At 38.1% G+C, this 14,026-nt stretch overlaps 1 protein-coding gene across 1 annotated transcript in view; it reads right to left on the reverse strand.

Moving 5' to 3' along the window:
• LOC309809376 (titin) overlaps nucleotides 1-14,026 on the reverse strand; it is a 299,194-nt gene that overhangs the window by 255,029 nt on the left and 30,139 nt on the right. The window contains exons 12-22 of the mRNA XM_082630429.1: nucleotides 8,012-8,305; nucleotides 7,793-7,915; nucleotides 6,323-6,604; nucleotides 5,997-6,062; nucleotides 5,025-5,283; nucleotides 4,748-4,808; nucleotides 4,420-4,635; nucleotides 3,355-3,497; nucleotides 1,894-2,099; nucleotides 1,106-1,339; nucleotides 751-995 (exon numbers count right to left, since the gene is read on the reverse strand). Coding sequence (XP_082486555.1) covers nucleotides 751-995; nucleotides 1,106-1,339; nucleotides 1,894-2,099; nucleotides 3,355-3,497; nucleotides 4,420-4,635; nucleotides 4,748-4,808; nucleotides 5,025-5,283; nucleotides 5,997-6,062; nucleotides 6,323-6,604; nucleotides 7,793-7,915; nucleotides 8,012-8,305 — 2,129 coding nt within the window. The remainder of the gene's footprint in view (nucleotides 1-750; nucleotides 996-1,105; nucleotides 1,340-1,893; nucleotides 2,100-3,354; nucleotides 3,498-4,419; nucleotides 4,636-4,747; nucleotides 4,809-5,024; nucleotides 5,284-5,996; nucleotides 6,063-6,322; nucleotides 6,605-7,792; nucleotides 7,916-8,011; nucleotides 8,306-14,026) is intronic.

Below are 14,026 nucleotides of genomic sequence, written 5' to 3' on the forward strand. Positions count from 1 at the left end.
TTTAGAATTTACTTTGTGTACGTATTAAAAGGTACCTCAAACTTGCTGGGATCCAAAACAGAATACATTATTATTGCCCCCAAAGCTATGCTGTTCATTTAGAATGGTCCTTAATGCCATCTCTCCCTCACCACTGGGTTTAATTAGTTACCGAACCTTTTTGATTCAACTACCAAAATATTTCAATAAATGCTAGTTGCTTAAACAACCACATGAATACATTTATGGAAAAAGAAAAATATACTTCTTTATCCCAGAAGAGGAAAAACATAGAAATTATATTTGAAAAAATCCCAAACCCCATCTATACACTGCAGCCAGACTGGCGTGGACTGAATTTCAAGTGCTGACACCACCACACAGGCTGGGTGAACTAAGGCAATTTTCACAGGGTCATGGAAGCTTAGTGTTCCCACTTCCAAAATAGCAATGATAATCTCTCCATGGCAAGGTTGTTGTATAAATTAGGGTAACATATGTAAAATCTGATGTCAAATAAACCTTTATAGCTTTCATTACGTTAGCTACAGCACTGGCAAAATAAATAATATGCTCCACAATGAAAATGCTTTTCTCAGCTTACATAGGGGCAAGAAATAAAAACTGGGCACCTGCCGGTATTGCGAATGGCAAATTTCTGTGCTATCTCATCCTTCAATTTTTTCTGCCACACAATAGCAATTTGCTACAGAGATATCTGGTGTTTTAAACAATTTCAATACTAGTCAACACAAATTATCACGAGTCTACCTGATTCTGCTCACTGGCTCTGGCGTGGGCATGTAAGTTGGAGCACTAAGTGGCGCAGCGGGCTCCACGTACAATTTCCCTGAGCAAATTGCATTTCCTTTAATATTGCTGGCAAACGCGGTATAGATGCCTTCATCTTCCGGAAGAACAACAGGTATGCGCAGACTAGCTCTGCCATCTTGTAGAAAGTCCATATGGTATCTCTCTCCATGTCTGATGCGCTTGCCATCTTTGTACCATGCAATCTGCAAATAATATCATGCATATGTCAATAAAATTTAGATAAAATGGTTATACTGTAACCTATTTATGTCCTTATTGTGGCATGGATATATGATCAATGTTTATATTTTACCTTGGGTAATGGATACCCAGACATCTTGCAATGAAAAGTAACACCCATCCCTTCAAGAATTCTGTAATTCTTGACTCTTAAATCAAATCCTGCTTCAACAGCTTCAGATTCAGAAATGTCAACTGCCATCTTTTCTTCTCCGTCTTCTTCAAGAAGTTCTTCTAATGTAGTCTTTATTATTCTGTATTCAATTTCTTTAATAAGTCTCTCTTCAAAGGAAGAAATATGGAATTCCTATGCAGTGAAAAAGATGACAGTTTATTAAAAAAGATATATGCCGACTGATAGAAATTCCTTAAGAGTATTCATTTCAGAGATAAGGTTTGATTAAAATTTTTAACTGGAAGAAAAATCTAGAAGGCTTTTGTTTTTGCTTTTTTGTTTGTTTCTCAGTGAGAATTAGATGGGTCATTGTTTGTTTTGTTTTTAAATCTGCATTCCAGTCATCTTTGTCAGTTCATGCTGTGGTGTCTTGGGTCAATGACATTCTAAGAGTATGGGTTATATATGCGATGTTCATCCTACCAATGAAAAGATGTTAGCAGTAATGAACTTGGTTGTGCTAGTATTTGTTTTTCCTGCTTATATGTAATTCCTATTTCTAAAGTCATATGTGCAACATGTTACGAAGATTAAGGAACCTCGTCAGCAGTGAACCTGGACATGTTTATAGTAGTCTAACCCTGACCTATCACTTGAAAATGAAAATATCAAACAAAAAGAGGGGCATTGTGGGAGGAAAGTATAATGTATGAAGTGATTTACTTGGTCATTATTGTTATACTCACCTGGTCTTCCACAAAAGTTCTGACCATTACAGTATCTTTGGCCATTTTCTTCCTAATTAAGGCTTGTTCTTTTTCATACTCTTTTTCATATTCAGAGTATACATATCCAGGTGCTATTTCTCCCACTTTAGGTTCTTGCACAAATGCAGGCATTTGTGTCTGGTAAAGCATTTCTTGCTGGGACTTCATCAGTGACTCATAATCAGCTAGGAGTTAAGAACATAAGTTAATTTTTAATGTTCTTATGAAAAAGCCTTCATGCCACTGTTCATTCAAGCAAGTCCTACACCATGGAAAGTTGATAACCAAAAGCCAGATCTGCCAAATTTTACTATCAAAGTGCTCAATATAGACTAATTAGATTGAATTTCAAGCCCAAACTTACGTTAACAAGTCAAGGCAGCCACTACTATTGTAGAAAGAATTTTATATTAGTAGTCAGTCCTTTGGGATCAACCCTAGAGGTCTTCCTAATTTGCCATGTGGCTTCTGGCAATTCATTTATCTTCCTGGGTCTTGAGTGCTTTGCCAAATGGGGATAATATCCTAACCCTAAGGAGTTTTGTGCAGCTCAAATGAGACAGAACGTGGATGACCCACTATAAATGTGAATATCTAGGCAAAGATAATGGAGACCCACAGATAAATTTTGTTTAACCTAAATGTTATTATACTTTTTTTTTTCAAATTACTTATAAATATTGAAAATCCTGATTTCTAGCTTTTCTTTAAAACATCAGAAGCTCCATGGCATGGACATATATATGCTACCAAATGTAAATGTAATGTAAATGTAAAGTAGATAGCTAGTGGGAAGCAGGCGCATAGCACAGGGAGATCAGCTTGGTGCTTTATGTCCACCTAGAGGGGTGGGGTAGGGAGGGTGGGAGGGAGACGCAAGAGGGAGGAATTATGGGGATGTATGTATATGTATAGCTGATTCACTTTGTTATACAGCAGAAACTAACACCACTGTAAAGCAATTATACTCCAATAAAGATGTTAAAAAAAAAATATCGTAAGCTCTAGCAACACTGAGCCTGGTACTGCATGCCTGGCAACAACGTACTGGAGTTGGGGAGCTACTGCCCCCTTGAGGCAGGGCGTATACTCTCTCCAGTTTGCCACTGTCTGCCTTGCGATCACTAATATCTGTCTGGATCTGGAAGGCAACTGGATTTAGAATCCCTGCATTTTCAAAGGCATTATATGCTTAGAAATAAATGTACCGAAAAGAAACTATTGTTAGAACCTTCGAAGTTTAGCACTGGTATGGCTTTGGAGGCTGTGTGATCTAAAATATTTCCTATACAGCTGAGGCCAAGAGATGGGTCAGATGGGGATACAGCCAGTATCAGAACCAGGATATAGCAACAGGCCTTTTGACAATCACACGGCACTGCTACTTCCCTGCATTTCCATTCTTATTGTGCACACGGAACCACTTAGAATTGCACTCACCTTCTTCAAGCAAGGAGGCAGATGCAGAAGTTTCTCCATGCTTATTACGAATAACAATAGTGTATTCTCCAGCATCATCGGCAAACGTCATCGAAATCACCAGTTTGCACTCGCCAGTTTGTTTGTTGTAACTCACTTTGTATCTTTATGGAAATGAACAAACAAAAAATTCAGCCATAAGTAAGCCTTATGTGGATCTGTGGTATAAAATTCAGTGATCCTAAACATGGGACTAAGCTCCACCATAGAATATAAGATTGCTGAAAATTGAGGAAAATGCATGAGCATGAGTAATGTGGGCCAAGCAAGTTAAAATTTTCATTTTAAATAATAGTAATATATATTCTTTAAAATAAATAACAGACTATAATACTACCAGAATCAACTGTATGGAAATAAGGGGCTTCAGTGTTTATGTTAGCAAATGATGAGGCCATTTAAACACTTAGATATTTCTCTTTGCTCATTATTTTATTCATTGTTTTATGTGAAGATCAAATGAATAATCAAAACAATAAATTCCTTTAAACATTTCAATATTAAGCCTTTGGTACACTATATTTCTTCTCAAGATATGATGGCTACATTTTTAGATTGTTTAAGTTGCAGGAAATTCAAACCTAATTTTATATTCAATTGCAGCAAATTTATTAGCATAGATTTTCATGTATAACTAGCTTTCTTCTTCATTACATGACCCTTTTTCTTTTATCTTTTAGTGGCTTAATTACTAAGCATTTTTACTGAAAGTTGTTTTCCAATCCCTTCTAGAAGAATATGTTGTGTGTGTAAAAATCCACACCATTTTCTCCATTTCACTAGCACTATAAGTGAATCAAAATAGAATACAAAGAAATGTACCCATCCACTTTTGTCACATAGCTTTGTTTCTCAATAAGACTTTGTATGAAAACATGAAGATACCTCAAAGCACACTATGAAGGCTCCATAACAAAAGAGCCTACCTTTGAGGGATGGTGGGGTAGGTAAATTCTACTTCTCTCTTGGCTTCATATACATATCAGACAGATCACAGAGAACTCTATCATTCAGCCATCAAAATACCTGTATCCAGTGGTTAGAGGAACACCGGACTTCTTCCAGTAGACGTGGGGCTTTGGGTTGCCGTCAACCTGGCATTCAAATACAACGCTCCCGCCTTCTACCAGTTTCTGCACCACTGGTTTTGTAATAAAGAAAGGAGCGGCAGGTTCTCCAGGCCCTGCTGGTTCCTCTGTGATGCTAGTGTCTGTCATTACCACATCCTTTGATTCGACAAAGCTGGAAAGAGAATTCCCTTCATATTAGCTTCTGGACTGCAATTTGCCAATACGAAAGGAATGAAAAAGCAAAACAGTACTACAACAAAACTCATTAGCAAAAAATGTGTTACCGTTTCTCTTCTGTGGTAATTTTCTCAGCCACAGCTGTTTCCTTTTCAAACTCTTCTGACACTAGAAGAAGACAGAAGTTTCTCTTGTTAAGTGAGATATTTAGTTTGTTTCATTAGTGACCTCTGCTTAGCATCACAGTTAAGTTGACCCCCTAATCAACCCCTCAATTCCAAAAGGGCGCACCATTACGAGGTGTGCAGACACCGTATGGTGAAAAGCAGTGTCAGGCGACAGTGATGGCATGTGTGGAAGGTTGGTGGGGGTGTGGCCACTGACCTTGCACAGCTAGATAGCAGGATGTGCTGACGGTCCCAGCCTCGTTCACAGCACTGCAAGTAAATCGCCCACTGTCTTCTGCAAAGGCTTCACGAATCATAAGACGAGCAATTCCACTCTGGAAGGTTATCTGGAAATCAATGGAGCTTTCTATCTGGTAGTCTTCCCTGTACCATGTCACTTTTGGGGATGGGTATCCAGAGATGTGGCACTCGAAGGTGACAGATTCACCTTCAATAACAGTCACGTTCTTTAAGCCCTAAAGAGAGAAGAAAAAGGAAGTATTGATACATGTGCATATTCATGAATCATCTCTATGCGTTGTAGCAAATGTGGGGGTGGTTTGACCTTGCACACTCTAATTGTCATAAAATGCTTTCTTAAGATCAAGACTCTAGAAATATTAGTAGAGAAACTCCCTTGGAAATTGGAATATCCCCAATCTGAAATAAATGTAAGGCATTTCCAGGTTCATAGGGTAGAACTGTATTAATACCATATAATGGGGCAACTCTGTACCCTCTGTTTTTTGCACATATTCAAATCCTAACGAAGCTTGAAGGCTCAGCAGCAGACGCTGCCTCTTCAGCAAAGCTTTCCATGCTACCTTCAATTGGAAGTAATCTAGCTTTCCTCCAGACGCTCCTTCTGTTGAAGGGCTTATCACCTTCTACATTATATTACGCTCATTTACGTACATCTTCTCTGATAGTAAGACAAAGATTTCAAAGAGGGCCAGACTGGTTTTGTGATAGTGCCGTATGCACAACAGAAACTCATTAAATCTGTTGAATACATGACTGATGGCTGTCACACAGAATGCCCCCTCTCCTTGCCAAAGATTATGTGGTCTTAAAATTAGTACTTGTAAATGCACTCGTGGAATTTTCCAGTTTGAGAAACTGATCTTTGCATATATGAAAATTATTTGATCAGATATGCATATGATCCAACACAATCAACTTTACTCACCGAGACTAAAGTTGGTGGAGTAACAGGGATTTCAACAGGTGCAGGTATTCTTGCTGTTTCTGTTACCTACAATTTTTACAAAGGATGTTACAAGATGCTCAGGAAATTAAGGGAAGCCTCATAAGCTCTTAGCCTATGCAAAATTATAAAAATAACTTGAGAAAAAGAGCTCCGACCCACACCATGCTCAATAAAATGAAGTGTGAGCATGGTGATGGAGAAAGGCAGGACACCTGGCTGACCACTTCTGTAGCACAGACTGGCCAAGTGCCTGGCCCTCCTCCATAGGAATGGATCAAGAGACAGCGGGCGCTCCGGTGACCAACCTTGGCTTCACGCTCGTGCAGTACTTCGAAGTGCTCTTCACGGGCTGCGACACCAGTGATGCTCACCCCAACTTCCTTCTTCACCTCAATGTCAGCTTGACTCTTAAAAGTTTCTGGTGTGTCCACAAAGGGGAACTGGGGTGAAGGGGTGGGCTCTGCTCTCACTCTAGCCTCAGCGGGCTTCACAGTAGGTGCCTTCACGGATTTGGTGACCTTCTGAGCAGAAGGTGTGGTTGACAACTCTTTTTGTAACGTGGCAATAGCGCTACCAGCTATTGATGCCTGAATAGAAACGGAGTCAGAAAATAAAGTCACTCAACTGTCATCCCAGTCATTACTCGGAACTGCTTTGCCACTAGTATTCCTGGGGTGAGTCTGAGTCTCTTTTCTATATGGTCCCTTTTTTATTGTTCTCATTATCACTTTCATAGTTAATGAAATGTCAGAGATAAGCCAGTTATAAAGCTCATTGTCATTCCTGCCAGTTTCTAAAATGTATCTGAAAATCTTTCTTACAGAGTTATACTTAGAGCTTCTTATTTTATGCTCTTATCATAAAGGGACTGAAGGTCTTCTAAAACTCGGTCATGAATTTTCACTTAACCATCCCAATGAAGCTGTATTTGAAAATACTACAGTGGGAAATTCAAAAATAATAAAAATTTTAAATACTTGGTTAATTCCTAAGAACTACTTTAAAACAGCACATTTAGGCTTCGGCCACAAATCTGTATGAAAGGTGACAATGGAGACGCTTAGAAAAATATTTTAAGGGCTTCCTTATTCTATTTCTGTCCATGGTTATTTGGTTTCAATAGTAATTTGAGACTATCCCAAATGTAGGTATTAAATATACCTTACAATCCTTGGAAGCATACAAAGTTTCGATTCTATGCCTTGGGTGTGTAAAGTAAGAACAGTTGTGACTAACATTCAGGGTTATTAGGCCCTGTCAACTTGCTAAGGATTTTACATGTACTAACTTGCCCCTGATGACAGAGCTAATAAGGGGCAGGGGCCAGGGTACCTATCCAGGGCTGTGTGATTCCACAATCCAGCCCAACTACCACACAGGACCACCTCTCCATTTTGCTACAGTGAGTATACGAACACATGATTTCTCAATGTCTGTCTTTATTATTGGTATCAATTCTCATATAAGTTACTCTGAAATGTCTCACAGAATAAGGAAAACTGAACTGTGTAACACATCACCTTTTACAAAATGCAAAAAGAAAGAAGCCTGTATGGATTTGTGTCTTCTCAGAGTAAGATAACTAACTGCTAGCCGAGGCTCACCCTGCTGGGCAAGTTTCAGACTTCAGGGGCTTCTGAGTCCACCGTGAAAGCAAACAGACATCATCAAAAAGAGGCCCACGTTGGCTTTTGCCAAAGATACCCTACGTCACACATTAGATACTTTCTTCCTTTGAGCCTAACATTTCTTTGTCAAGCTCATTAACTTCTTACCTCATATCCATGTTCTGGCTTAGGAACAGAAATTTTTGAAACGGTAAAGTGAGGGCTTGCTGTGCGGGGGCGTTTATCCACATGGACTAATCTTTCACTTGTTAGATCTGTAGTTTTCTTGATCTGCATGGAAATGGAACTCAGTGATACCCGTGTTCACCAGGTGACCACAGCAGTTAAGCTTGCTTTACCAGGAACAGTCAGTGGGTCCAGACTCACCTGTGATGATATGTGCATTCCCATTTGATCTGTAGTTGTGATATGAGTCTCAGAAGGAGCGTGGATCACTCCAGGCTTGACTGCTTTAGGGACAATGTGGGGTTCAGAGGCTGGACGTGGCGGATGCTCAGCTACCTTTGGGGCAGAAACGTGTTCCTTGTGCTCATACTCCAGAGTGGTCTTCTGAGCATACATTTCTTCAACATGCCCGGGTTCTCTGGGCTCTCGAACTCGGGCCTGGTCTACTGCAGCAACCACTGTTGCTACAGCTTCTGCCTTTTCCCCAACGCCCACCTGCAGACAAGGTTTCCAGAATTAATACTCAGTAATGTCAGTCATGTCTAAAGGCACGATGGGCCGACGGCACCTACGTTACACAGCTATGTTAATGTCTCCAGAAATATGACTTAGAAATGCATTTAGGAATTTAATATTTCACTGATTATTATAATGTGTGGACATCTAGTTAGATACACTCTGAATCCTTGCTTAAATAGATTAGACATTAAATCACATAAACACAACATAGGACAACGCAATGTATATGTAAAACAGAAAGGAGGTTTTGAGTTTGTCTAGTACTTTGTCCATGGCAGACAGTCAATTAGAACTTGTGAAATCAGGACTTCGGGGCTGGTTTTCTTCGTTGATTATTTTTATTGCTGATCATTTAGTCCAGTGTCGGTGCAATGAAGGTGATGATAAAAACGCACTCAATACTGTCACACTCCCATCCAGAAAAATCAGTTGCTACAGAATTGTACAGTCACATGCAAATCTGAGATAACATGAAAACTTGTGAACACACAGGGAACATATTAATTTACTTATGATTCCCTAGGTATAAAAAATTTTTAATCTATTAGAAAGTATCTTTCTTAAAACACATGAATGAAGATACTGTGATGAAAATGAAAGTGTTATCATATTTGGATTCAAGAGAACAATCTTTCACAGCAAAGTTCACTTTACTGTCATTACTATTGTAAGTTACAGTGAAGAAGGAAAAAGAAATGTTGTTTTCTCATTTCCATGAATCTGATTATCATAAATGGAAACACATTTCGCAAAGGAGTTTCTCTTTTAAAGAAAGCAAGCCTGTTGATATGGCTCATATGTTATTATTCTCTGCAGTACCTGGAAACAGCATATCGCAAAAATCACATCACCATGTCCATCAGTGCTCTTTAAAAGAATGCTGGAATATTTTATTAATGTTCAGTTTTCTTTTCTGCTGCTGTGAATAGAATCTAGATTGCATCTGAAGTGTTTTTCAAGTGTGCTACCTCTATATCCGTTAAAATTATTCTCTGAACCATGTAAGATATAAATGAGGTGTTTCTGAGACGAAATTGGGCCTTTAGTGATTATAGGCTTCATCCAGTTCTCCATCTAGGAAGCCACAAACAATCTAATCTGCCTTGAAGAATTGCAGATACCATTTTCACTTTAGGTTGCATCTTAGAAGAATGTAAAATATACGTGAGGATTAGGTGGGTTAAGTTCATTCTTCTGGTTGTTTCTTTTTTTAAACCATATAGGCCATTAGTTGACTTTAATTTTATAGATGTTTTAAAATGTTAACATCTTCAACTATATACACACACACACATATAAATTACTTTGCTTATAGAATGATTACATTTACATTATATCTCATTTGAATCTTTCAACCAGTCTATGAAATAGTTTGAGTTTTCATTTTACTTATTTTAATAATGAGAAAACTTAAGCTCAAAGAAATTGTCCTTTGCTAACTGACATATATGAATGTTATTCTTAATTTAAAACTTATGCAAAAAAGAATCTTAACTATAGTAAGATATTTTAAGTTGGGGAAGCATCTATATGTTTTTTCCTTAGTTAACATATGTCAGCTCTATATACACATGCTGGTGGACCCATATACTCATTGATGGACAGCCACAAATGAGTAATCTATGCTGATAGCTGCTCTTATTTCTTAGTGGACTGACTCTAATATCCCTCATATTTTTGGAACCTAGATAATCAGGAAGAAGAATTGGACTAGAATTGGAGACCCTAACTCATACCAGTTTAAAGCTGAGAATTAATTTAGAAGACACAAAGAAAAGTGTTACTTAATCTGACTTTCCACAACTAGAAGTGCTGACTGTTGCACTGGAAGAACTGGACTGAATCTAATGGTCTCTAATGTTCTGTTGATCAGTTAAGCAATTAAATGGAGCAGCAGGAGCACAGCGACTCATTATGGATGAAAAGTCAGGAGAGCTGATGATGAAATGGGATGAAACAAGGCTTGTCACATCCACAGCATCAGTTTTCACCTCCTCATGAAAAAGATGTATTTGTTCTTGCTTAATGGCAAATCCTTCTCTAGTTCTTGGCAGTGTGGCTGGTTCGCAGATTTTGTAGTGGTAACTATTTCTTTGGGTCTAGACATTTCCTGAACTTCCATTCTTAGCTAATTTTTTTTTTTTTTTCTTTTTGCGGTATGCGGGCCTCTCACTGTTGTGGCCTCTCCCGTCGCGGAGCACAGGCTCCGGACGCGCAGGCCCAGCGGCCATGGCTCACGGGCCCAGCCGCTCCGCGGCACATGGGATCCTCCCAGACCGGGGCACGAACCCGTATCCCCTGCATCGGCAGGCGGACTCTCAACCACTGCGCCACCAGGGAGGCCCCTTAGCTAATTTTTTAAAGCTAATTTTTAACAACAAAAATAAGACAGTCAAATTTATGCGATTCAGAACAAAAATGTAAATATAATCACTCATGAAGTATGTTACATATTGGAATTTCTGTCGTCAATGAGACTTCTAGAAGGCTGATACGCCATTCAATATTAGACTTAGGTAAATGTTAAAAAAGCTGATCTTAAATTGTGTCTTAGAAAAAAAACCCCAAAGATGTAGAGATAGAAAACAGCATTGAGGGAAATACAGACAGGACTCAGTTATGACGCTAAAGAAATTGAAAAACTAGTGCTAATTTCCAGTTACTATATTAGCAATAAAGAATAAAATTACGTAAATAGTTCACCCGGGGTATAGAGTCCTGGGAAGAAGGTAAATTCATGGAAATTTCATAGCCACAAATACATGCTACAAATAACATTTTTATGATTGATGTGTATTTACTCTGGTTGGATAATTTCTTCTCTAGATTTTAATATTGCATCTTGTTCAGCTTTAGTGGGAGCTACTACAGCAGGCACCATAATTTTCTCAGCTTCTTTTCTCATCTGATATTTACAGGGAGAAAAAAAGGTAGAGTTTCACATGATGAAAATTATGGGTTTTTTCCTGAAATAAGTCCATACTCTACACTGTAATATAATGGATTTATTTATACTTAATACTGTACTTCAAAATGTACATCTTTTTGACAGTAAGAGTCATTATTTACTTGAACACTTTTTTTTTAATGTCCATGGAGTATCTTAAAATTAGCCTGCATGCAATCTCAATCATCAACTTCTGGAGAATCTCTATCTGTTAATAATAAAAAATGGAAAATAATAGTGAAGAGATAAGTGAGGAAAGGAATATGTAGTAATATTAACAATAATAAATAATTCAGTTTTTTAGTTTCCAATTGTACATCTAAAAATAAATCAGGTTAATAGTGTCTCATAAGAAATTCTGAGATTTGGAATGCATTATAATAGGGGATTTCACATGAGATTTAGTGTTAATGTATTATAATAGGGGATTTCACACTTGGAATAGCAATAGTCACCTTTCCATGAGTAACTTGGATTTGTTCTTGTCTAGCAGCCATTTCTTCTCTAGTTCTCAGTATTGTTTCTTGTTCTTTGGCTTTAGCAGTTGCAACTGCTATTGTAGACAAGGCAGTTTTCTCAGCTTCCTTTCTCATCTGATTATTATAGTAAAATCCAGGTTTAAATTGTACAGGGCTTCAGATGCATATGGTATGACACTTCCCTCCCCCCCTTAGTGGGGATGCAAGACAAGGTTATTCAGGGTTAACTACACAAAAGAAGTTAACTTGCACTGGGCAGTGTTTGTACACACTGACTGGGAACCACAAACCTTAGAAACGTTAACTACAAAAAAAAATCTCCAGATGATTCCTTATATTGCTTTTTAGAAGTCAGGCTAAAAATGTCAATCTTCGTGCAAAGGATAATGGTGAACAAAATGAATTACAAATGTTACAGACGAATGAAAATCAAATGTGCAAATAAAAGTAATGGTAAGAAGTCATACATTCACCATGTGGTTTTTAGTTGGGGATTCAAAAAGGAAAATACAGATCAATAATTCATATCACATTGTAGTTAATGGTTTACTGGAAATTAGTTTAAAGATGAAACTTTTCCCATCTCGAATATCTGTATTCACCTTTTCCTGAGTTATTTGAACTTGTTCTTTTTTGGTAGTGATGCCTTCTCTAGTTCTTGATACTAAATCTTGTTCTTTGACTTTGGGCATGGCAACTATGACTTTAGGTACCACTGTTTTCCTAGTTTCTTTCATTATCTGGTCATACAATAAAAAAGATGAGAAAATGGTCATTAAATTTCATATAGCCTCTAATAAAAGAAATTAAGTCAAAGCTGAGACAGGAAGAATATTTCTTCCTATGCAAGGACATTTTATCATCTGAGTTGCTTTGATCATCCATACTGTCTCATTGGTAACAATATCAAAATTAGTTCAGTCTAAAAGAAAAAAATGTGATGAGCAATAAAAGGATGCATTTCTCTTTCTCACCTTATTCTTCTCATAATTTTTTATGACTCTATACCAATAGAGTCATAAAAAATACATAATTTTGCATTTTATCAATTGACTTGTACACTGGAGTCTTCAATAGAAACATGTTAAATATTAAGGTGAATTATAATATCATACTAGTAAGAATCCAAAGAAAGTCCGAAAAGTTAGGAATGAAAAGTGGCAGTGAAAGCTAGATAGACAGCAAAAGGTTCCTGAGAGATTCTGAAGTTTTCTGTATGAGTCATAAGAAGAGAAGGAGGTGAAAAGGTGATGATTAAGACCCAGGATGAAAATGTAGGTGGCTTGCAAATGGAATGAAACAAGAGTGAATTTCACACCAGCAGGAAGTTTTCACCTTTTCATGAGTTACATGCATTTGATCTTGTGTGACAATTTCTTCTTGAGCTCCCAGAATTGTTTCTAAGTCTGTGGGCTTGGCAGTGGCAACTACCACCATGGATGCAGTAGCTGTCTCAGCTTTCTGTATTATCTGATTTTCAGAGTAAAATGAAGGTTTGAGTTTCAAAAGGCACAGGAGAAATGGCAAGATATCCTTCCAACATTCGAGAGAATACAGAATGTTCGGTGTTATCACAGTTCCATTTTAAGGGCCTACACTTGTGTTTAAAACCCAGGAGTGGGTTTCTTTTCTGCCCACCTGCCCCTGAGTAAATTGTCCTAGAAACTGAAAAGGTCTCATCTTTAAGATATGTTGACACATTAGGGAACTTAATGAGCACCCGCTAGCAAATGGCTAGACAACTACAGTTAGACTGAACTCGCCAGTCACCAGCATTGCAATGGCAACAGGGATTTCTATGCCCTTCATTACGCCAACTTGGGTTCCTGTGCATTCAAAGTCTCTCACTCACTGTAAGGAGAGGGAATTTCATCCAAAGACCTCGGGCCAGCCTTTTAAGTATATAGTGTTCTAAGCTGGATCTTTTTTAAAAAAGTAGCTCTGGGATCAACAAAGAGCTTGAGATTAAGAGAGGCTGGCCAAGTTGGAACAACCACAGTGTCACTGAAATCTACTTGAACATGAAAGAATTCAAAAGTTGCCTCTTGCTAGACCCAATAAGGCTTGATTTCATACATGGGAGAGAAGTAGATTTTGGTGATATTGGGGTTTTTCCAACTTGGCTCTACAGCACAAAAGCAGCAAACACTTCTGGGTCACTGTTGATCAACCAGGAATTAGGGCACTTTCTTGAAGAAGTACTGGTCTTCTCTGATGTCCAGCAATTCCTCACTTTCCCTTGATATTTAGTTGGAGTGTTTGTGGCTGGTG

This window comes from Mesoplodon mirus (genome assembly GCF_964341445.2).
Source record: "Mesoplodon mirus genome assembly, chromosome: 8".
In the NCBI taxonomy this organism is placed as follows: domain Eukaryota; kingdom Metazoa; phylum Chordata; class Mammalia; order Artiodactyla; family Ziphiidae; genus Mesoplodon; species Mesoplodon mirus.